Below are 23912 nucleotides of genomic sequence, written 5' to 3' on the forward strand. Positions count from 1 at the left end.
TGCACAATTATATTTCTGGTCGCCTATTGTACTACTGCATTTTTGGTTGTGTGTGGCCTGATTGAAATTGTACTACTGTATTTTTGGTCTTCTATGGACCTCTGAGTGATGGCCTTTCATTTTGTTAACCTGCACCCAACCTTACTTGCTTGCAGTTCTGGTTCACCCTTGTCGAGCTTAACTACTACTACTACTACTACCCCAACCCTGTCTCCCGATAAACACCCTCCCTTCTTCCCATCACCTCTTCATCACCACTCACGACACCCGCTCCTTCTCCATTCCACAATACATCCCTCATTCCTGCTTCTACTTCTTATCACTCTCCTCATGTGAATGTACAATCCAATCCCCCATCTCCTAGCACAGATTTAAACTTGATTCCTTTGCCCCCTCCCCGCCTACCTCAAGTCAGGTCCACCCTTTTCTCTGCTGATTTTCCCTAAACTTCCTTTATTTTTTTAATTTAATAATTTTTATTGCATAAGGTAATAAAGCTAATACATATTTTAGCAATTACGGACTTTAAGAGGAGTATGTGCCTAAATAGAAAGTGAACAGAAGTTGATAATATTAACCAGCGACAAAGTCAATCAATACAAAAATCATGCATAAAGCAGATTGGAACATGTAATATATTTTAACTTGTATAATAGATAAATGTAGTATTAATTTCACATTGAATACAGTAACCAGTCTGCAAATAGAAGATTAGGGGAAATAAGAGTGGACATATGGGGAGACAAACAATTGGACAGACAAAGACGAACAAGAGAAAGAGGGAAGGGAGGTAGGGGAGGAGGATGGGTATAATGCATTATTTGATCCAACTCTATCCTCTGGTAGAAAGAGATTGGAAGTCTTTCCAGTTGGCTGTGATACATTTCAAAGCAATAGAAATGAATAAATCATATAGTCTAGTTGAATCAGGAGGGATATATGTAGTTATTGCTAGACTTCCTAAAAAAACATTAATAGAGGACAACGGAACATCAACAGAAAAAATAAGCATAATGAACTTCCAGATGTCCTGCCAAAATCTAACGATAAATGAACATTCAAAGAACATATGCATATATGTGGCAGGAGACACGCCACATGACCAACATTAAGCATCATGATTAGGGTTGGCCTTTGCTAATTTTGCTGGAGTAATGAATGCTCTATGAATGAAAAAAAACAATGTGTGTTATGCTAGCTGAGACTGATAACTGTTTAATTTTAGAAAACAAACAGAGCCAGATTTGATCTTCAAACATACATCCTAAATCATTTTCCCATTTAAGACAAATTGAGCAAACATCAAATGTTGAAGTGAGCATGTTATACATTTTTGAAGCTCTCACTTCACAGGTCATGGTGAGCTGTAATAATCTAAGGGCATTGGGAGAAAGCATTTCATTAGAGAAGAGAACAAGTGCATCTAGGCAAGAGTTAATTAACTGATTGTAGTACTGAAAATCAGTTTTGGGATTGACAAATTTGGATGAGATTTGTTAAAAGGAAAGAATGGAAGAACCATTCATAAGGTGTTGGATGAATGTAATTCCTTTTTTAATCCATGACTTGCGATTAAGGACCCTGTTGTTAATCAGTATATTCTTGTTATGCATTGCAAAGGGGAAAGGTACTTATTGGGGGTCTTTGTATAGGGGAAGAGAAAGGATTGTAGGGCTGTTACGGATGCTTTTATAGGGTCTAAGATGTTTGTGGAGGTATGTTTGAAAATATATATATGTGATCTGTAATGTTATATGGATGAACGGAGTGTTTTTCTAATGTACACCAAGTGGGAATATCTTGGTGGGGGCAATTAGATACGATAAAAATGACGTTGTCCCCTATTGTACTATACTACCTTCAGCTTCTCTCTGTTCCACTATCTCTTTCCTTCTTCAAATCTATATATTGAATTCTACTAAACTTTCTTTGGGGAGCTAGAAAAATTAAAAGAATTGCGCTAAAGAAACTTAAAGCACCGTATGAAATGGGTGTTGTTAGATTCCCAGACTTCAAGCTATATCACTCCGCATTTCTCATAAACTTCCGTTATTAAGCAGACTCTGTGATCTCTGTCGCCCCTTTCATTATCCCTATCCCTCTCATGCTATCACTCCTTCCACCCTAGCTACAAATGATGGATCATCATGAAAATATTCCTCCTATAGACCTTTCATGAATGCCCTTCTCTCCTTTGCTAGAGTCCTTCACTCTTTTAAGGCTTCTAACTTCAGCATTCTAATTTCTACTTCCTGTGCTCAGCATTATTAGCTCTCCTCCACTCAACAAGCCATGCCGGCCCCTTCTCACAGTCACTTATTCTCTTCTTAACTATCCGCTAAAGGTGGTGCTCAATATTTGTCATCAAATTTGCTATAATCTATTATACACTGGTATATGTATATATTAGAACAGTATTCACTCAGGGTTTCAGATGAAACAATCTCTGCTGGAATCTGCAATGCTCAACTTGAGAATTGGAAGAATGTTATGAACGAAAGGATGTAAGCCGGTTGTAGTCTGCTGTGGGATTGAAAAGATACTACTGCCTAGGGCTCTTTTTACGAGAGATTTCTTCATGTAAAAAAGATGATCATCTCGCGTACCTGGTGTGTGTGGACTCACTATAGTTGACCTACTCAACGCACTCCTCTTCCTGCCACAGCATTCTTCTCCACCACCCATCTCCACCACCTCCTATGTTCACTCTTTTCTCCCTACTTCCTATCTGAACTAGCACCTATATTTAGAACTATTAGTCCCTCCTGTGTTGCTGCCAACCTGTTTGCCACCTGAAAATTCAAGGAGATTGCACAATGTAACTTGCTCTTATCTCTCATCACTATTCCACCTTTCCCTGCCTGCTTCAATGTGATTACTGACCTAACCATCATCAAGACGTCATTAAAAAACGGTACTAGTTCTTCTAACTATAGGTCTGTTCCACTACTCCTCCATTATTCTAAAAGTCTCAATGAAATTGTGCTCAAAAGACTCTCCAACTTCCTAGACGGTTATCCCCTGTTCCCCTCTGCAATTTGGTTTCCACGTCCTTCATTGTACCAAATAAGTCCACACTCATTTCACTAACGTTATGAACTCTCCACACTTTAACACATGTGCCTCTACATTAATCCCACAAGGCCGCCACAACACATTTGACACAGTGGATAATTCCTCTCTTCTTCATGCCCTCACTGAAATTGGAATCCAGGAAACTAGTCGGGACTGGGAAACGTCCTTCCCCTCCCATGAGTGCTCCTCCATTTTATGAATCATGGCCAACTCAGACCTGACTTCTATACCTGCTGCCATTCCCCAAGCCTCTTTTCTTGGCCCCTACTTTTCACCATGTACACCTCCCTTAGAAAACGTATCTCATCCTTTGGATTATCATTTCTCCTCTTTGCAGATGACACACAACTCTTCCTCCTCATTACTAATTGCGCTCCTGATCTATTGACTTGAGTGTATGCCCGCCTCTTTGCTCTTTGTCACCGGATGGCACTTGATAATGCTTTGTATAATTCCTCCAAGACCGAAGTGATCCACCTTCCTGCATTCCCTGCCTAACCTCTCCATCCCTCTCGCATGTCTTTTCGCATGTCTCACTTTGCGCTTTTGGAATACGACCTTAATTTTCATCCTTTTATCACTACCACCTGCAGCAGCCAGGAATAACCTCTATAATATCAGAAAAAAACAAACCCACCTTACCTCACAACTCAGCCAAAACCCCATACTAACCCTAGTGCTTATTCTCATTAATGGCTGTGCCCTTCTCTTCCTGCCTGTGCTTCCCCCTCAGATCATGCTCACCACTCGGCAAAATCCTAAACCTTGGAAGTCACATCCTCTATATTCCACCCCGCTCGTTTCTAACCTCCAAACACCGTGTCCATTCTGGCTGGCTTCCCGCGACATAGGTTCTCTCTTCACATCATCAAATCTATGCATGACCTATCTCTCCCTACCTAGCAAGCACAATATCCTGACACTCTCATATATGCATCCTCTGCTCCACTAACCTCCCTACTCTCTCGCTCTCCATGCACTCTGTGCTTCCCCTCACTGTTGCACCTTCTCCATCCATGGCCCATTCCACTGGAACTCACTACCTCCACATGTTAAAAATATCCCTACTTTCCACTCATTTTACTCTCTACTCAAACTCCACCTTCTGGGCCTCAAAGATTCACCCTTTCCTTACTCACATGTTACTGCTGCATATCATGTGTCTTTTCCTGCATCCAGGTTCTGTACCAGGTACTCCACAATAGCCGCTGGTCAACTGCTCACCACCTGTCCCTCTTTTGAAGGAAGGGGAAAAGATCAAGCACTAACCGATGTCTATATTGGCTGATATATAATTGCTTCTGGGTGTTACTTTGTGCTACCTACATTTCTGGAGAGAGATTCTACATCAACAGCCTGTTTCCTTATTTTGCAGGTGGGGAAATGGGAGAACAAGAGTCTGAATCTGAGGTACCCTGTGTGGCCAAGGTTTAGTTCTTTCGCCGACACTGACCCAGATTACAACCACCTGAGCATCGTTACCTTGGAGGAGAACCCTTTTGTGATTGTTGAAAACGTGGACTACTTGACTGGGACATGTGTACGAAATACCGTGCCATGTCGCAAGCACATCAAACTCAAGTAAGTCGTCTGCCATTTCTTTATTTTATGCCCCTTTACAAGGCACTCTTCCTTACACAGTCAAGGTGTCATAGTAGTGCTACCCTAGTGCAAACTTTATCGACTATTTATTCATTGTTTTATTCCAAGAATGTGCACTCCAGCCCCCCTCCCCTGATAGGCTAGATCACCAGTCTTAACTAACCTTACCCAGGGAATCCCTCTGCCCGGCAGCCCTCTGCCTGGCAGCCCCTGCGGCCTAGGGCGCCAAGGCAAAGGGTGACTCCAACAGAGGCTGCTCAAGACAGTGTCAGCAGGTGTCCGCAGGAGACGTCAGCGACCAGCCGTCAACCAGCAGCAACATAAAAGTAAGTGTGGCACTGGTGGGGAGGTGAGCAATTACGTTACTCCAGAAAGTCCTGCCACTCTACATTATCATTAACCTACGTCTGAACTGTAAATGCCCGCATGTGCCACACTTAGACAGACCTCTAAATGTTAGCTTGCGCCACACCTGGATGTAGTCAAGAAAATTAGTCTGCTTCTAAACCACATTTACACAGAATTGTGAAATTCGACCTGCGTCGGACCCAGTCAGATTTGCCAATGATAGTAACTGCCTCTTAACACTGTGTCACAAAGTTAATGATTAGTACTCTACTGTGACTGTGTCGCATCTAGATAGTGCACACATATTAGATAGAATTGTAACTGACAGCATATGCAACACTTAGATGTAATTGCAAATTGTAGCATGTGGCACACTTAGATGGAATTGCAAAGGATAGCATGTGCCATACTTAGATGCAATTGCAAATGATAGCATGGGCCTCGCTTCGATAGAATTGTGAATGGTAGAATTACTTAGAAGCAGGAAAACTAGCCTGTGCCGCATCTAGATAGGATTGTGATTGTTAGCAATACCACACGTAGTTAGAACTGTGAATATTAGCCTGCATCACCTCTTGAAAGGATTGTGAATGTTAGCAATGCCACACCTCGGCAGAACTGTGAACATTAGCCTGCGTCGATTCTAGATAGGATTGTGAATGTTAGCAATGCCACACCTCGGCAGAACTGTGAACATTAGCCTGCGTCGATTCTAGATAGGATTGTGATTGTTAGCAATGCTGCGCTTAGTTACATTTGTAAACAGTAGCCTGTATCCCTTAGACCACATTAGATTGTCAATGTTAGCAACACCGCACTTAGCTAGATTTGTGAACATTAGCCTCCCCAGACCCATACTAGATTATGAATGTTACCAATGCCACACCTAGTTATATTTGTAACAGTAACCTGCATCACCTCTAGATAAGATTGTGAATGTTAGCAATGCCACACTTAGTAAACTTGTGAACATTAGCCTGCCATACCCAGACAGGTCTGTGAAAGTTTGCAATCGTGAACATTGTCCTGCCCCAGACCCATAATAGATTGTGAATGTTAGCAATGATGCACTTAGTTAGATTTGTAAACAGTATCCTGTGTCACTTCTAGATAGGATTGTGATGGTCAGAAATGCAGCACTTAGTAGATTTGTGAAATAGGCCTGCGCCGGACCCAGACGGGATTCTGAATGTTAGCAATGCCACTTCCGCACTTAGTTAGAATTATGAACATTAGCCTGCCAGACCCATACTAGATTGTAATGCTAGCAGTACCACACTTAGCTAGAATTGTGAACATTAGCCTGCCCCGCACCCTGACAGCATTGGGAAAGTTAGCCTGAGTCACTTCTAGATAGAAATGCAAATGCTGCACTTGGGTGGAGCTGTGAACATTAGCCTGAAGCGCCGCATCTGGATAGAAATGTGAATGTAAATGTTAACATGCCCCACACATATATCACTGTGTTCCTGATTTTCTGCTCCCATACTGTTGCTATATATTCGTATCCCCCCTCCTGTCGCTGTAAGCCCAGCCCCATGTCTCTGTGTGTCACCCTGTTCCCTACCATTCTGTTCACGTGCCTGGTCTCGGGCACTTTAATGATAACCATCATATCACATCACTACGCTTACCCTCTTCTATACACCATCATTCAACTAGAACACCTCTATACCCCTGACTAATTCGGCCTAACTGTTCACATATGGATACGACCCCATGAACACCTCATCACCCTAATAAAACGCAGTTAGCCGAGCACATTCCGGCCTAGTTGCTCATATATGCGTCCTTCAGGCCTAAAGCAGCCAGAGCCCAGTCTGGGTGTCCACCCACCAGACTGCATACATCCAACTGATACCTTCAACACCACACCTAATGCTAGGATGCAGCTACCATCCTGCAATTACATCAGCTGCACATATAGCTAGTGCACCCACACACCCTACGACACAATCTCTCTCTGCTGACGCGAACTACGGTTCCCGTGGGCGTTCAACCTACCAGCGATTTGCGGTTATACCAGCGATATATAGAACACCATATAAATGCCAAGTAACATAACATATGGTATTTGCTCATATGAGTGACTCCTATCCCCTTTCGAAAGGGATGTGAATTATGTTTGTATGCATGTCTCCTGGCCCCCTTTACATGTTATCTGTGTTTTAATAGGTATTATATGGTTGTATGCACTTTGTATATGAAGGTAGGTATGTACTGTCACCTGTTGGACTTTAGTCTTACGATCTTGCCTTTCAGTTTCTTTAACAATAAAGAGACAAAATAAAACAGGACGTTCAATAAAATAATGTTTAAGTGACTTGTTAACGTTGATAGAATAACAATAGACACTCAGGCAAACTATGACTTGTATTTCTTTAGGAATAGTTTCTCTTTAATTAGACTATGGGTAGGAAACACATTCCCTTGAAGTCTATTGCCTTTAATGAAGATAGATGTTCTATGCACAAGCTTTAATAAATACATTTCTTCTTTATAATTGTTCTGTTGCAAGCCATGCGTCTATCGCAGCCCCACGACTGTAGGGTTTTTTAAATGAAATATAAAGCACTAGACATGTGATGAATAGCTGATAACTTTACCAAATCTAAATACAACCCGACTTCTATCTGCAAGGATTTACAACTAAGGTGTTCTGTATACTGTGTAATGCTACGCTTGCTGTTTATATTAAATACTACTGTTTACATTTTATAGTAGCTACATTGCATTGTCCGAAACCTTGGGGCTACCTGAGAAACAGATGCAGTAGCAGAATGGGGCGGGCAGCAAAGTGTCCCTCTTGTTTGTCTTCTGAATCTCTCAGTGGATCATTCCTCCGAGTCACAGAGTGTGCAAAATGTGGAACCGCTGTGGGGCTTGCATCCAGGCGTCCTGACATATTTAGCCACGGGGCACATGCCCTACACTCTCATATGCACCCCTATCGTAGGCCCCCATGTCACAGAAATCGTAAGAAACTGTCAGTAATTAAATAATTCTAGATTTCACTGTGAAATATAGATATCTGCCCAAAAGAATACCTTATACTCAACTGTGTACTTTGGCCTAATAAGTTGACACTTATGCTTCCCATGGCACATTTACCCATTACCTAATGACCTCAAATGTGCCTGCCTTGGCCCTGCAAAAGGTTACCTGACTTGTTCCTTTGTCGCTTGTTGCAATGTGACTAACATGCAAGCACTAGAATTTATGTAACCAATGGTACCTTAGAAAAAGCATCAACTACACTAAGTAACCCAACTGTCAGCTCAGGTCTCTTAAACCAACTGTTAGTAAGCAGACTACTTCGGCGTGTAACCTCAGCGCATGCAGGTTACCTCTTCCTCTTAAATATGACACACGGTTGTTTTGTATCCATTGTCGTGTTTTGTTTTTCACAGACACTTTCAAGTGGATCAATATAAAACTCAACAATACAAAATGAAATCCAATCTATGCTATGTAGTTATGTTGCTTGCCGGCTGCACAGCAGAATTATCAAATTATAAGAATACTGTAAACTGCTGTCAGACCTAAAAACCTCAACTACTTGCCCAATAAAATTGCTTCAATGGATCCTGATATTGATATCCAACTAACAATACAAAGCTAGTGCATTCCAGCAAACCGGGGTCTGTGATATGGCCCCTTCATGCATCTCCACCTTACAAAAGTGTCTAGTTGTTTTAAATTTCCAAATCAGTTTAACATAATACATTTTAAAGAAATCTGGGATTGAAATATTTCTTCTAAGAATGTGCTCAATATGGACAAATAAAACAACAACAAAATGCAGAAGGCTATGCATACGAATAGACAATCAATACAGATCAATGTTGAAAGACAAGCTTGATGAGAAATACAATATGCAAAACAAAAGAGGTGTTGGCTTGATGGTTTAGAATTACTATCAACATACAAAATAGCTCTACGCAACCCTCAAGACCTATGTTCTTCAGTGTGACAAATCAACTTCTGGGTTACCAGTGGTCCACGGGTGAATATCGGTTTCTAAACCATCATTTCTTTATTTTATGCCCCACACTTCTAATACACCAAAAGAGATCCAAACAGATTGGAATAACAAGCAAATTAGAAACCTCCTTCTCCAATGTTGTTGACATGGATGGAATGGCAGGCTTATCTCCGAAAGGTTGTGGATTGTCGGTTAGTTGCAACACAGAGAAAATACAATTATTATCCAATGATAAAAGGGACTGTCTAATCGAGGTTGTATCTAAAGTCTACTTTATTTATGTCACAACAGACAGTTCTAGCAACACTATGAAATGCAACCCACTCTGTAAAGGACTGCAGAAGACAGACAGTTTCAAAGAAGGAAAATGGGTGCCCTCTGGATACTGACAGGAGCGTAGTAGGTATGGTTACTAACCACAACATTTTAAGGATTCTTGGCTTCAGCTCAAAGAGGGCAATGGCTCTTACTATGTCTCGAGAGAACCACAGTGTACCTTGTGCTGTAGGTGTTCTTGCTGCTCAACAGGGTCAAGTCGGTTTGAGGGTGCTTTGGAGGCTTCTGTGACAGAGTTCAAGATGGCAGCCAGCTGTGGGTATAAGGCGGCAAAACGGTTCGCTGGATGAATGGCTGCAGGTTGGGCTACACAGACTCTTGCAGTCAGGAATCATTGTCTCATGCTGTTCGAAGGGTTAGAAGCACTATTTGAGACGTCTCGGATGTCTTTCAGCGACTGGGTCTTGACAACGGTCAGCGTTGCAGTCGATTGCAGCTTGAGGAACTCGACTGGCTTGAAAATGTTCTTTAAGGCGGTCGTCGGTAGATGCTCATCGAGGCACTTCTCACAGCTTCTTCAGTGGGCTTGTGTTGTCCTTTAAGGTGGATGGCCCAAAGCTGAGGATTGTTTTGCAGGCAGCTGTCTTGCCGTTGTTTGTAGCTTCAGAGACCTTCTGGCACTTCCTATCGAGGAAGCTTGCTACAGAGCCTAGCAGGGCATGCTGTGTGCCAGCTGGGTGCCGCTTCTTGTTCAGCTAGAGGGTCCTCTGAGTTCTTTTCTCCCACTGTTGCCTGGGACATGGTTAAGGGAGGGATCTTGCTTCTCTCTTTGGAAATCCTGGCCTTCTTTCACTGGCAGAATGTGTTAGGCTGACTGTACCTTCAGCCAGGGTCCATGGTTAAATTTGTCTATTTAACTTCTTGTGAAGTCTTCAGATGATCTGCCAAAAGAGGGTCTCAACCCTCTTTTAAAGCTATATGGACCACAGTGATTGGGTTAGGTTAAGCCTACCTTAATGAGCCAATCCTGGGGTCCCAACCAACAATCTCCTGTATGTGTGAGGTCATAACCAGAGTGCTTTGCAACAGGAAAGGTAAAGGGGTGAAAACAGGAAAACGATGTGCCACAGAACCAAAAAAATCTCTGAGCACACTCCCTTGTGTGACTAAGTCCCACCCATCTTCCTGTCTAATATGATCAAAGAGTTTCTCTGGTTAATGGACCTCCCTGTGGTTTCTGAAGTGGCAGGTCACAGGTCTCCCTTGAAGCTGTGAATAAAACAGGCTCTCTGGCTCCTGCAAACCACATTCTGGGCGTCCTCCTAGTGTAGAGGCCTGCTGTAAACAACAGGCCCAGACATGGCAGTTCACTGTCATTGATACTGAGGGCCAGAGCTGGCTTCAGGTTGAAACAGTTACATATGAAAGGTTGTTGGGTTTGATGTTTCCTTTGTTAACCTCTGCAGCCAGGCCCTGTGTGGACTTGTTTGAAGTACCCTCTATTGGTATGATAATCATTGCCACCAGTTGCAGGGCCTAAAGAAAGAGCAGGGCAGCTCCTTGGAGCCTTTGACATTTAATAGGACTAATCATGGCAGGGGGAAGGACGTCCCTCCCCCTTCCTGGAGAAGACTTTGTGCATTCCTCAGCTGTCACATTCCAACTAGATATGGCAGAGGCAGACTGTGTTTGTAGATATTGTCCACACCAGAGTACACGGGCCGACCCTTTGAATTAAAACCATACTTAATGGCCCGCAATCTTTCGTATAGCTCAGCACCCTCCCACACATTGGCCTCAACTTTCACAATTTCTAAAATGGCCACCAATTATCCTCCATGCATGAAACACATTCAATGTTGGATGTGAGCATTCTCTTTCAAATGAAATCTAACAAAACAAAATATCCTGCTAGTGGTTTTCTAATAGGTGCTCTTGGGCTACTCTGTATGGCCTGGGTCTTTGGGCAAAAGCCATACACTTGTTATATACTTTATTGAAAACTGCACTTACCATACAGTAAATATGAACAGATTGTGCTTCCACAAGTTCAAGCAGTCACTTCCTTTCCTTGGCTATGCAAAGTAGAGTTTGCCTTCTTGCTCGATTCCCACTTAGAGAAGTGTGGTCCAAAGATCGAACATGCTGCAGAATGTCTGTTTCTAAAACTGAAGTCTGAAAACCACTTTCTACACACACATCATATTGCACTGGTTCCTTGTATTATACAAATGGTAGTTTGATGCACCGTGCCTTGTGCATCGTGTCTCCAACAACAACGTTCCAGAATTGCTAATGGAGAAATACCGCCTGCACCGCCGAGCCTGCGTGCTTGTTCAGCCAAAAAAAGAACAATGCATCTCTTTTTTCATGAATATGCATATTCCAAAGATCTGTTCAAGCTCCCAACACTCGGTATATTTTGCCAGAGAAGACATTTTAAATTTAAATGCTTGCTAAAAATATGGGGCTTCCCCTGTCACCCTGTCCTGCTTTAAATAGTTGGATTATGTGAAATAAAAAAATACAGGGTGTTACAAAACTTTGCACCTAAGCAATTGCAATTAGCATTAGGGCAAAATTGTCCTAGTGTAAAACATATATTCTTTCAGTGCATTTTTACACCAGGGCAAAGGATTTATTTAATAGGAAAATCCCATTGCAAAACGCTTTTTAAATCAGGTCCTATATGTTTCCCCTAACAATGTAGACCATTTTTGTTGTCTATCTGGCTTTCTTTTCTAGCTTTCATTTTTTACTTATTTCAGCATATATACATTCATACGTGTCACAAAAATTGAATTTGATGAAGAATCCTACAATTTTTATAATCCTCTAGTGTAGAAAAACAAGTTTTTTTTAAAGTGTAATCACATAATTAGGATAAAGCGGATAAAGCTTACAAGAACAATGGAATAGCCAAGAAACAACCATTGAAAGGAAATAATATAAATAAATAATAAGATGAGAGGGCAATGTACAATGAAATATACCTTAGGGTTTCAATTCTAAAGGCTGATATTGCAGGTAATGCAGAAAAAAAAGACATCACTCATGAAGTGCTCGAAGTACAGTGCCCGAGACTTCAGGTCAATAAAGGTAGTTATCGCAAGAACTAAATGGCTGCAATCAAGATACAAACCCTACAACCAGGTCATATTGACTCAACATCCAGTTTCACTTGCTTTGTCAGGGGAAAGTGCGGGTGTCAGCTGTCGAGAGAACGTAGAAGTGAGCATAATTTTTGAAATGGTGCTATCTTAAGCTTTCTGAGGTGTATCCATTTTCCTGTGCTGTTTTAATGTAGGTGTTTTTCCAACTATTCCTTATAGGATGGGACGATTGCCTTCTTTCCCTTAGGAAAAAGCATCGAGAAGTCATTATGAAGGTCAATATCATTAGCAGTCTGCTTCTATATTAGACTTATTACCTCTGCATTCTGATTAAAGAGAGCATACTCTATATGTTATGTTGCTAATCCACCGGCTATGAAAGAATGCAGAGCTTAAATTGCAATTTCAACAGAAATTTGCCTGAGGTGGTTAGACATTTCTTTACAATCCTGTTGGTGGTATAATTAGAGTGCATAGCCCTGTGGGATATTTTGACCCATTCCGATATGCCCCACTGCATCAATTTACAAATGGGGAAAGAAACAGCCAAAAAATGATGCACTAACCCCTGTGCGTGCAAAAATCTGCAAAACTGTGTGTGGGTCACAATCACAAAAGGCTGCACACCCCTGCCACACAGTCAAAGTGGGGGTGAAAACAGAATTCTCACTGCAGGAGCATGCCAGTGGGATCTGTTCCATTCAATATGAAGCAAGGCCACAGAATGGGGCTAAAAACCGAAAATGCCTTTTAAAATGCAGTTTTGCAACCTTCAAAGTGCTGTTTTAGTGCTAGATCAATTCATTTTCCAGTGAATCCTTCAGAGTAAAAGGGTTACAGATCTTCCAGTGTTGGATTGAGGGGCTCAGAGGAGCCGGGCCTCACTGACTGACAGCAGCTAAGAAATGTATTTCATGAAAAAGACAGCCCAGCTACATAGTTTTTAGTTCCACAAGAAAAATGCAATTAAAAATGGCAACATGTAACAATTTCAGCTATGCAGAGAGAACTCCAAGCAAAAGATGGATACATACTTCCAGACTGCAGACACATCCCAGCACTCAAGGACAGAAATAATGCTGAATAAAATGTGTGCGCTGCACAGGAAAATCTGATGTAAAAGACTCCATTTAAATGTGTTTTTCCCTGAAGAAAGAGACATCCTGTTTAAAATTAGTTTTTGTTGAAAGGCCTAATTCTTTAAATGTCAAAATCCACCTACAAACTGTGTTCATTTATATGTTTTAAGGAAAGATGTAGGTAACTTAAAGTAAAACCCACTTTGGAGTAATTACAATTCTGCTTGACAGCTTCAGCCTGGGAATGGGTAACACCTCACTGCTAGCATGAAGGCCTAATTGCTATGGGGAGGCTTTGCATACTCAGAACAAAGGCCCTCATTAGACATTCATCTTTGCTTCAGGCACAGACAACAGAAGGCTTGGACCCCAACCTCCCAGAGGAGGGGCAGGATGTGGGGGAGGCTTCTCAGTGAACTTCAAAGGACTGGCCATTTGCTCCCTTGTGAAGAAAGAGAAAAAAAACCTGACATGGATTTTGAACGGAAATTACTTATTTCGCCACAGAACTTCATGATATTTAACATGGCAGCCAACATAAGTAGACAAGTGAAAAATACATACTTATGAATCTGAACTCATGCTAGACATTTGAAGACGTGAGTGAACCTGGTACTGCATAAGGGACAAAAGTTATACTGAAACACTGATTGCACCAAAACTATTAATGCTGCAAGTCTAATATTGTATACCCGTGTTCTAGGGCTGATTGCACAGATATTTACTGGGTTAGAAATTGTTAGGCCAAATCCTTATGATTCAAATTGACAAAATTCCACAGAAAGACAAAGCCAGCTCTCATGGACACGGGAGTTGGAGGGAAAGGTAATCCACAAAATATATAATGTATGTGTCTGATTTTATTAGAGGGCATAATTATAGAAATGTGTATTTGTGGGAAAGTTAAATTATGGTCCGAATCACTGCGGGAGTTCCCAAGTCACATCATAAAATATGACAGCTCTTTCTGGCTTCCAACCAGAAAAAGGCAAGTGCATTTGACCACTCACAGCTTTGGGGGTGTGGATTGTAGTTGCACCCCTGCAATAAACTGAGTGATGTCACTTGGCATGATAAATATGGGAACCTCTCAACACACAGACAAACACTGATTCCTGACCACCTCCTGACTTCTGCATCCTGTTCCAGAACTATTCATCTTGTCCTGATTCCACGCTACTTTGCAAAACCCAGGCCTCAGCATTTGCTGAACTCTTTTCAGCTAGGCCAAATCCTGAACCATCCCAAACTTAAGGGAAATAATTCTGATCCAGTCTGGCTTGCTACCATTCATGCTTGCCTGCTGAAACTCACCATCCCGCTAATATACAGTGTCCAGTGACCAGAAGGGCCAATCCAATCTAATCCAGACTGAGGTGCCAGTTCAATTGACCAGAACCATCCAGCTGACCATCCCGCCAGCCTGTAGACCTGATCTTTGATGACTAGAACCTGACGGTCCAATCTTAATTTACAATGGACTGCAAGTATAAACAAGAATCATAGTCACCCATAGTATATTTGCCTTGTCCTACCCCAATCTCAACCCATCCTCTCTTTAACTTAAGAACCTCCAATAGTGTCAGATCCATTCTTGCAACCATGTTTGTATCCCTAGTGTTAGCGCTGATTTCTCTCATTTGTTTTGCTAGACCATAACCATTAGTAATTTGGAATAAATAAAGTACTTAGAATAAAGAAAACGCAGTATCCGCCACGTGAAGCATTACAACAGCCGTGTGTAACTGTCGAGATTCCCGGGCGGCATTCAACTTTTTCTTAGTCATTAATATAGTTTAAATAAAACCAATCTGTCATTTAAAACCGATTTTCTGTTTTTCTCTGTTCATTTTTCTCCAAAACGCCTCTCATTCAAACTTGCATAGCTTCTTCAATTTTATATCTAGAAACTTAATTGCACCTCTCACTGAATCCAAATTCCTGTAGCTACATCCAAAACTAAAAATAGTTGGCTATTAAAATGTGCATAGTGAAATCTAGCCAGGAATTCACATGTTTGCAAAAGTTTTACACTTGCCTTTTCCCATTCAAAGTATTTCCATATTCTGATTTAAAGTGTCTTCTGTTGCTCATATTGTAGCTTATGTTGGTAAGAACCTGTTCAGTATGGCTCCCATAGGAATGTATATCAATTTAAGGATTTTTGCACACTTTTCATTGTTTTTCTAAGACATTTTCAACTGTCATTTTAAAAAGTAAACATTTCCCCAAAATGTTTTTCTCTCTTGTTTGGGGAGGGAAGATTATATTTAAACACTGTATACTATTGTACATTCCTAAATACCTACTGCTTACTGACATCTGTGTAGAACTGCTCATTTGTGAATTAAGAACTTTGCAGGAGGAAATCTTAACCTAAACGTTATCTTTTCACAAGCCCAAACTGTCCTTTTCCTTGTGTTTTATCTTCTGTATTGCTACAAGTGAATTTGAATTTTAAATAAATAAATACATATTTACCTTTACCAACCAGCCTGTTTCCTGATCCACTGTGACCGGGGGGGTATTTTGAGAAGGGTTTGATATGAGTGGTATATCACTCAGAATATTGAACCTATAGTCACAATAATAAGTATTTCATTTGCGCACTATTGCTAGGTGAGACCCGGGTTTATTGCCTGATTGAAATCCTAAACAGCCCACAGTAGTAGCCATGGTTGTGGAATAGGTCAGCCCACAAAATAATGGCTGGGGCTATTCTGAGGGCATTTGACTGGTGAAGGAAATTAACCCAAGTGATATACTCAACAAAGGTTTAAGAGGATATTATCAAGCCATAGTCAAATAAATCAATATGAGAGATTAGCACATGGCTAGACCTTCTCTCAGCCTATGAGGAAGCTTGAAATGCACCCAATAATACATGGTATAGGCACTTGAACAACAGCCTATAGTCATTCACTTGTCTTTATACTTGCACAATTATATGGGCTAATGACCTTGTAGACTTCGGCGTCTGAGGGGGTGGTGATAGCTTGGGATAATTGCCCTTCCCCATTTATAGCCATCAGCTTCACCTCATCCAATAACTTGGGCAAGTGCCAGTATGCTGTGATCATGTCTCTAACCTCAGTCTGTAAAATTAATTTTTTGACTGCACGTCAAGCGTTGTCATTCTCATTCATTTACAGTTGAGGAGGTAAATAAGTACTTCCATGTGTTAACATCACCTGTTTGCTATCTTAAAAATGTATTTGTTGTATTGCCCAATGATTAATAAGTGTGCGACTTTACAGAACAATAATTTCAAATTGTTTATTGACAGAGTTTTTACATTGCATATTCTGGTCACAACCACCTGCCCCCTTTGTCATTGAATAGGATATCTTCTGAGGGAGGGAAATGCCTAGCAACAGGTTTTACTCTTGCACCTTGAACCGTCTCATGGGCTCGATGAAACTACCAATATTGATCTCAGACCCAAATAACCAGACATACTCAAAGCATATGGCAAAGTACTACTTTATTATCAGCTCAGAATAAAGTAGAGCAATCTGATGAAGAACAAACTGTAGACCACACACTCACCCTTCCACTTTGATTACACAAAAGTGTTATACCTCAATGTACGTCAGCTATGATGCCACCCTACGTGGTAAACGGTAAAACCTATTGAAGGAAGGGATTGGTTAAGGGAACATGTATACCACCTGCTTTCTCCACAGATCTTGCTCCTCTTGTGGGGTGCAACCTTGTAGCTCAATTGACTGATCAATAGACAACATATTAAAACCCTCCTTTACCAGTGTACGCTGTCCTGACATCTGTTTATCACTTTTTACTTAAAAATCAGAAATGTTTCGGAAATATGCTACCATTTTGGCTTCTAAATCTGCGGCTTCATTACTGTGAGAAATCATGTCTGTTCTTTTAGTGTGGGCTGCACATTTCATGACTGCGATAGCCAATGGGAGTCTTAATCCCTCAATAATTCTATCCAATAGGGGTGTTGTCTGTGCGGCCAAAGCCTCTCCTTTTCCAGCAATCCTGTATGTATAGTTGATGTCACATATGCAGAGTCACAGTGCACTGTCACTTCCTTATCCTCATATCTTTGAAATGTGGCGATATGAACCACAAATTTTGCAGCATGTGCCGTTCAATGCAAAGGTAATCTTGCACTTGTTACTACTTCAAATTCACCCTCACAGTTCAGCTTTATTACTGCTGATCCAGTATGCCTTTCACCAGTCGTTTGTTCAATTATTGAAGAACTATCAATAAAGAAAATGTCCCCGCTCCAAGAGCATTTTTCACAGTGAATGGCATCATAAAACTTTGAGCAGTCATGTACATAGTCATCCTTCCCTACTGGTTCTGCTATAAATGTTGCTGGGTCCACTATTCCATATCTAACAATTTTGATTGCAGGGTTTGAAATCATGACTTTGTACCCTGATACTCTTTGTGTAGTCAATGTACTTTTGGGCTTCTGTAGAAGAGCAAATAATGGGTGCGCAACAAAAAAATGTCAATGAACACCCTGTTCTAATACTTGAAGCTTTTTCAATAGCAAATGCAGCAGCAGCTAACGCTTGTCCGCAAGGGGAATACCATTTAATTACTGGACCTAAAATCCCACTATAGTAAGCCAATGGATTGTGTCCTTGGGCCTCATTACGAGTTTTATGGTAATTATAATAATTTTTAGTGTAATTGTTCTTTTATAACACACTTAATAACGAGTGTATGGAATTGGGATTTGAAACTGTGTTGCACTGGGTTGTCTTGCTTCAAAGACAAACGCATTGCCCCTGAGCTATCCTTCCTCCCCCGCCACCGCCACCACCACTGCCGAACTGGTAACACTGTTCTGCCACCTGAGGTCCCAGTACCACTGGGACATTACAAGTCCCAGTAGCCTGCATATCAAACGGTGGACAGTGTAAGTCCCCAATCCCTTGGAGTCTGGTAGGACTCCACGGGAATGGGCACACAGAAGAATCAGTACCATTGCTAATGAGGCTGGTGCTTCCATGACAACGCCGTCTCCTGGGCCATTGCACCCATCAGGTCAGACCTGCCGGGTGCAACGGACCAGGATTGCAGAATTGGAGTGTGGTGGTCCGGAAAGTGTGTCGATATGGTGCGACCGGCAGCCTTATTTACGGACCGCCACACTCGACATGAGGCCCCATGTCCTAATGTTGTTTTCTGTGTGAGGACTGCTGTCATACCTTCTCCATTGGAATGGGAAATAGATCAAATTCTTCATGATAGTCTAGAATTCCTAGCACTTGGGCTGCACAAATTGATTTTTTTAATTCTTCAAATCCGTCAGTCAATTCATTTGTCCATGTAATCATAATTTTGTATACCTGTGTTTCTTGCAGTCCTTTTAACAGTGGTAGAATATATGTACTGTGATCGAAAACCCAGGATCTGCAATAGTTACATAGGCCTAAACATTGTTGCATTTCCCTCACAGTTTTAGGTTCTGAAGTCTTCATAATTGCTTCTGCTCTTTCAGGTGTCACTTTTTTCGAGAGATTAAATGTCCTATATACTGGACCTCTTCCTGACAACATTGTAATTTCTTTATATCTACTTTGTATCCTTCCTCTGCAGGTATGGTCATGAGTTAAACTGAGTCTTCTCTGCAGCTGTATTCTGTCTCAATGCATACTAATATGTCATTTATGTACTGAATTATTGCACTCTCAAGCTGCACATTACCCAGGTCAATTGGAGAGGACCTTGTTAAAGAATGAGAGGGACTCACAATATGCCTGAGGCAAACAAGTACATTTTAAGGCACATATTTCTATAAAAAAATGTAGTCAAATCTTTTGAGTCCTCATGAAGGGGAATTGAAAAACATGTATTCTAAATCTATAACTGTAAAATATTTAGTCTTAGAATGAGTCCCCTCTACTTCTACATGTTCTGCCTATATGTCCCATCCTCCCACAATTCTAGCATTGCTGTGGCTGTCCACCATTAAATCCTCCTCCTCCCTGAGGGTTTTGAAATCCACCTTGTCCTCCCATAGGTCTGTTCCCTTTTCCTCTTGGCCAAAAATGATACCCACTCTGATTCATAGGGTACTCTACATTGCTTTGCTGTGCTGGTCATATCTCTTGTGTCATCACTCATTCACCACTCATCAATATCTCACCCAATATGGCTAATTTTCAAAAAAAGTTCTGAACTAACTTTGCTTCCTCCTGCTTTCTACCCTCGGCTTTCTTCCTATTCTTCTCCTGTAGCAATCGACAATGATGTACGATAGTCAACTGCATTTCTGGCCATGGCCTTGCTTCTATCCCTACTTGTTTCTTCATCTGCCACTGCCTTTGCTCGGGCAGTCCCTGGCATAAAATGTTGTAAAATAATCCCACTGTTTTATCCCATGGTTCTATCATCTTCAGACGCCATCGCTCTTGAATATCTTGAATAAAGACAACAGGATCTTCATATGCACCCATTTTCCTAGTCTTGATCACACCCATGTCTGATGTATCGGGATATTGTACTCTGAGTGCCCATCATACATCTGCTCTGCAATTATTAAATGGAGCTCCATCATGTGTCATGTTTTGTGCAGTCACACTTGCATACCCCACTTGTTTCCAAATGTCATCAGCCCTCTTCCCTACAATGGCTGTCAGTAGGCCTTTTATGTCACCTATTGCTAACAACATTCCTGATGTCATTCTCTCTAACTCATAATCCATTTTCCCGCACTTTAAGTCAAACTACGTAAATTTACATTTCAAATCATCTCTGTCCATTTGTGGCTACAGTATATACTACGGTCATTCTCCCCCTTTCGCTAATAACAGGAATTGTATAAATCCTGATCCACAACCATACCAACCTACACTTCATGTTTTCCAGGTGGGGCTAGTCATGGACGTTTGTCTCCGTCCCAGCAGTGGCCTTAATCTGCTTACATAAGGCAGGGATATATACCCTGCACTTCAAGATCATACTTGTGTTCGCTAAATGTATAGTGTCGGTTGTGGTATTTTTTCTTTGGGGTCCTCTAAATCGGACCACTTTAACCCTTTGTCTACACTTCAGTGTTTTGAGAAAATGCATGCACCCTCTCTTCGCACTTTCTAGTTTTCTTCCTTTTCTTCATCTGACATCATTAAGCACCACCTTGTATAACTTTCATTCCTTTCCACATCATCAACATCTAATCAACTTAAAGACAGCATTCTATATTTGTGTGTTATTATGTTATGTGACCTACCTCCCGTTTCCCTCGATAGAAATCCTTCAACATTCTCATTGGTTGTATACCCATCTGTATCCCTTATTTGCTGATATAAATCCCCAATCGTTTTCCCTATGTTTTGTGCTTCATGATCGTCAGCCCATGTTTGGATTTTCGGCATCCCTTGCAGCTCCCTTTGGGATTGTTGCAACCCTCTCTTCCTCTGATCATTCTAGCGCTTAAACGGCACCATACCTTTATTGAATAAAAGATCTATTTTATCATCCCTTCGTCCCCTACTCCTGTTAACTTCTTCTTCCCTTCTCCTCATCTCTTCTTCCTCTTGCCTTCTCTTCAACCTACGTACTTTGAATCTCTGTTTTTCTAAATCTTCTAATTTTTTCTCTTCTACACTGTCTTTTTCTTTCCTTGCCTAATACCTTTTTCGTTCTTCCTTTTGCTTCCTCTCTTTTTCCTTCTCTTCCGTTTACGCTTTCTCTTCCTCTCTTTCTTTCTCTTCCTGTTCTTCTCGTTCTTCCCTTTCTCTAACCCCATCAATGCCTTTGTCATCTAGTTTAAGTAATATCTGTTCTCCCATCCATTCATTCTGTACTATCGTCACTTCCTTAGCCTTGTCCTTCACTTCTCTTTGACTCTTTGCTTCTTCCTCAGTGTCTGTGCTCTTGTTTTGAATAGGGGGAAAGAGGAGCCCAAGGCGTCACGTCCTCCCCTTTATGCTGATTAATCACTCACTCCTTTTCAGGCGGATCTTCTTTCTCACTCATGTACATTTTCCACAATTCTAAAATAGCCAACCCTTTCTGCAACTTCTTCCTCGTATCTGTAGCATGCAAGTATGTTGTCATATGTAGCAATACTATTTTTGACAACAAGCCTTCTTGAGGCTATGGCATAGGTGTTTTATTAGTCCTGCCCTTCACTCAATATGCATGATACTGCCTTATTTTAGATGTATATCTTGGCAGTTTCCAACATATATGTAAAAGGTGAGTGTCCCCCATGGTGACATGTTGATTTTGATCACCAATACTTACCAGATATTTTATCCTTTTATTTACTTTATCAAATATACCACACTGATTAATTTGAGCAAGCACGATTAATTGCCGCCCATTACCAAAAAAACAAGTTGTTAATCAATTTAAAAATTCTATGCAATGGTGTTCTTTTATTTGTTTACAATTTCTATCAATTTTTGCGGTCTTGTTTTATTATTGATACTTTAGGAAACTCTTCTATATTTATTTATTCTTCTCCTTTAATTTTTATCCTCCTGATTGATGTCAATCTCTTGATTTAAAAATCAGTTTAATTTTCTACTAGTGTTTCATATCTCATAATCTAGACACAATAAATGTTTTATACTGACATATTTATAACCCCATACATGTGTGCACTTTTAAGCTTTTGTGTACGCCTTCCTTTACTATATAGAGTATACGTATCTCATCTCACTTTTTACCCCATTTTGGAGTTTGAGACAAACTTCTTTTTGGCCTTGCCTCAGGTATACTTAAATAATACCCACACTTGGAGTCTTAGGGCCCGATTCATGGATTTTTTTTGCATGGTTCAAAGTCATTTTGCACTGCTGTAAAGTGGCTTTGCACCGCCGACACAAACCCTGATTCATGGAACTGTGCAAAGTGTATTTTTGCACTGCAAAGTCTGTGCAAAGTCATTTTGTACTGCAAAAAGTACTATGCACTGACTTTTCATGGACTTTGCACTGCAAAAATACACTTTGCACAGTTCCACGAATTAGCGTTTGTGTCAGCAGTGCAAAATAACTTTTCAGCAGTGCAAAGTCACTTTGAACTGTGCAAAATGTGCCATTAATCAGGCCCTCAGTGGGTACTCTGCTTGTCATAATGGAACCAGGGATCGAGATATATGTTTCTTTTCTTTCTAATCCTAAAAACTCCTGATACTTATATACATATATTTTTACAATACAGTCCCTCCCCTATTTCTGCCACTTTTGATGGTCTAATTACATCTGTGGCTCTTCCACAAGGGACCAGTTCCACTTCAGTCCACGGGGCACATGCAGGGACTGGACAGGAAGTTCGTCAAAGGGGCACCTGCTGACCAATTCTTCTCACAAGTGTGTATTGGGCGCTGCTCTCCACAGGAATCTCCACGTTCTTCCTGCTAATGGCAAAATTAGCCGATAGCCTGAGAGTCTTGATCTAGGCCCAAGTCAACTGGACTAGAACCATCTGCACCACTACCAAAATGCGCTCTAGCACCTTGAAGTATCTCATGTGCTCGATGGAGTTAGCAATAATGATCTCAGATCCAAAAACCGGACAGACCAAAAGAATGTGTCAAGGTACTACTTTATTATCAGCTAATAATAAAGTACAGCAATCTGTTGAACAATAAAGTGTAGTCCACGCACTCACCCTTCAACTTTGATTACACAAAGGTTTTATACCTCAATGTACCTCAACTATGATGTCATCCTACGTGGCAAACTGTAAAACCTATTGAAGGGAGGAATTGGTTAAGGGAACATATACACCTATATATCATTTAAGTATCAGTAATAACACTGGATGTCCATATATAGTAGGTGCACCTTGAAATACCTCTAAATATGTGCAATACAGATTATAGCAGAAAAGCAGCAGCAGCAGATTGTGTTGTGCAAAATTGTATAGCATGTTGCTACATAGACCTTCTGATTGGTTGGCATTCTCTCCCAACCATAGACATTCAGCTCGTTATCAGCATGTAAGCAAAATTAAACTCGGGTGCAGAGAGCAACATTGGGCTACTACCTTCTTGCGCAATTAGTTCATTATCTCTCATCGGTCAGGACCCAAGCCAAGACTTGTTCTTTATTGTTGACCTTGCAGCCTGTTCTCTGTTCTGGGCCTTTCAAGGGAGTGTAGGTGCACCATTATCTTCGTCTGCAGTTTAAGGAATAGCCCTTTTTCTCGACTTCTGAATCACGTGTGAGGAGACCACAATTCTGTCCATTTTGCCCTTTTATTTACTGTTATTTGATTTAATTGTGCTGGGTCTTACGGTTACCAGTCAAATGGTCATAAGTAGTGTCATGCACTTTTTTTACCCATTTTTTGTTTTTTTTGGGGGGTCCCCCCCCAACACCCTTTTTTTTCTTTTTTATTTTTTTTCCCCACACGAAAACCCACAAAACACATATATATATATATAAAAAAAAAAAATTCAACCATTTGGCATTCGACCAAATGGTG

At 41.0% G+C, this 23912-nt stretch overlaps 1 protein-coding gene across 2 annotated transcripts in view; it reads left to right on the forward strand.

Annotated features, from left to right (window-relative positions):
* Nucleotides 1–23912, forward strand: part of GRIN2A (glutamate ionotropic receptor NMDA type subunit 2A) — a 2125912-nt gene that overhangs the window by 1446527 nt on the left and 655473 nt on the right. For both annotated transcript variants that reach the window (XM_069647845.1, XM_069647844.1), the window contains exon 5: nucleotides 4451–4656. In XM_069647845.1, the coding sequence (XP_069503946.1) occupies nucleotides 4451–4656 (206 nt within the window). The remainder of the gene's footprint in view (nucleotides 1–4450; nucleotides 4657–23912) is intronic.

Source organism: Ambystoma mexicanum, chromosome 2q (assembly GCF_040938575.1).
Source record: "Ambystoma mexicanum isolate Mex_15411 chromosome 2q, UKY_AmexF1_1, whole genome shotgun sequence".
NCBI classification, from domain to species: domain Eukaryota; kingdom Metazoa; phylum Chordata; class Amphibia; order Caudata; family Ambystomatidae; genus Ambystoma; species Ambystoma mexicanum.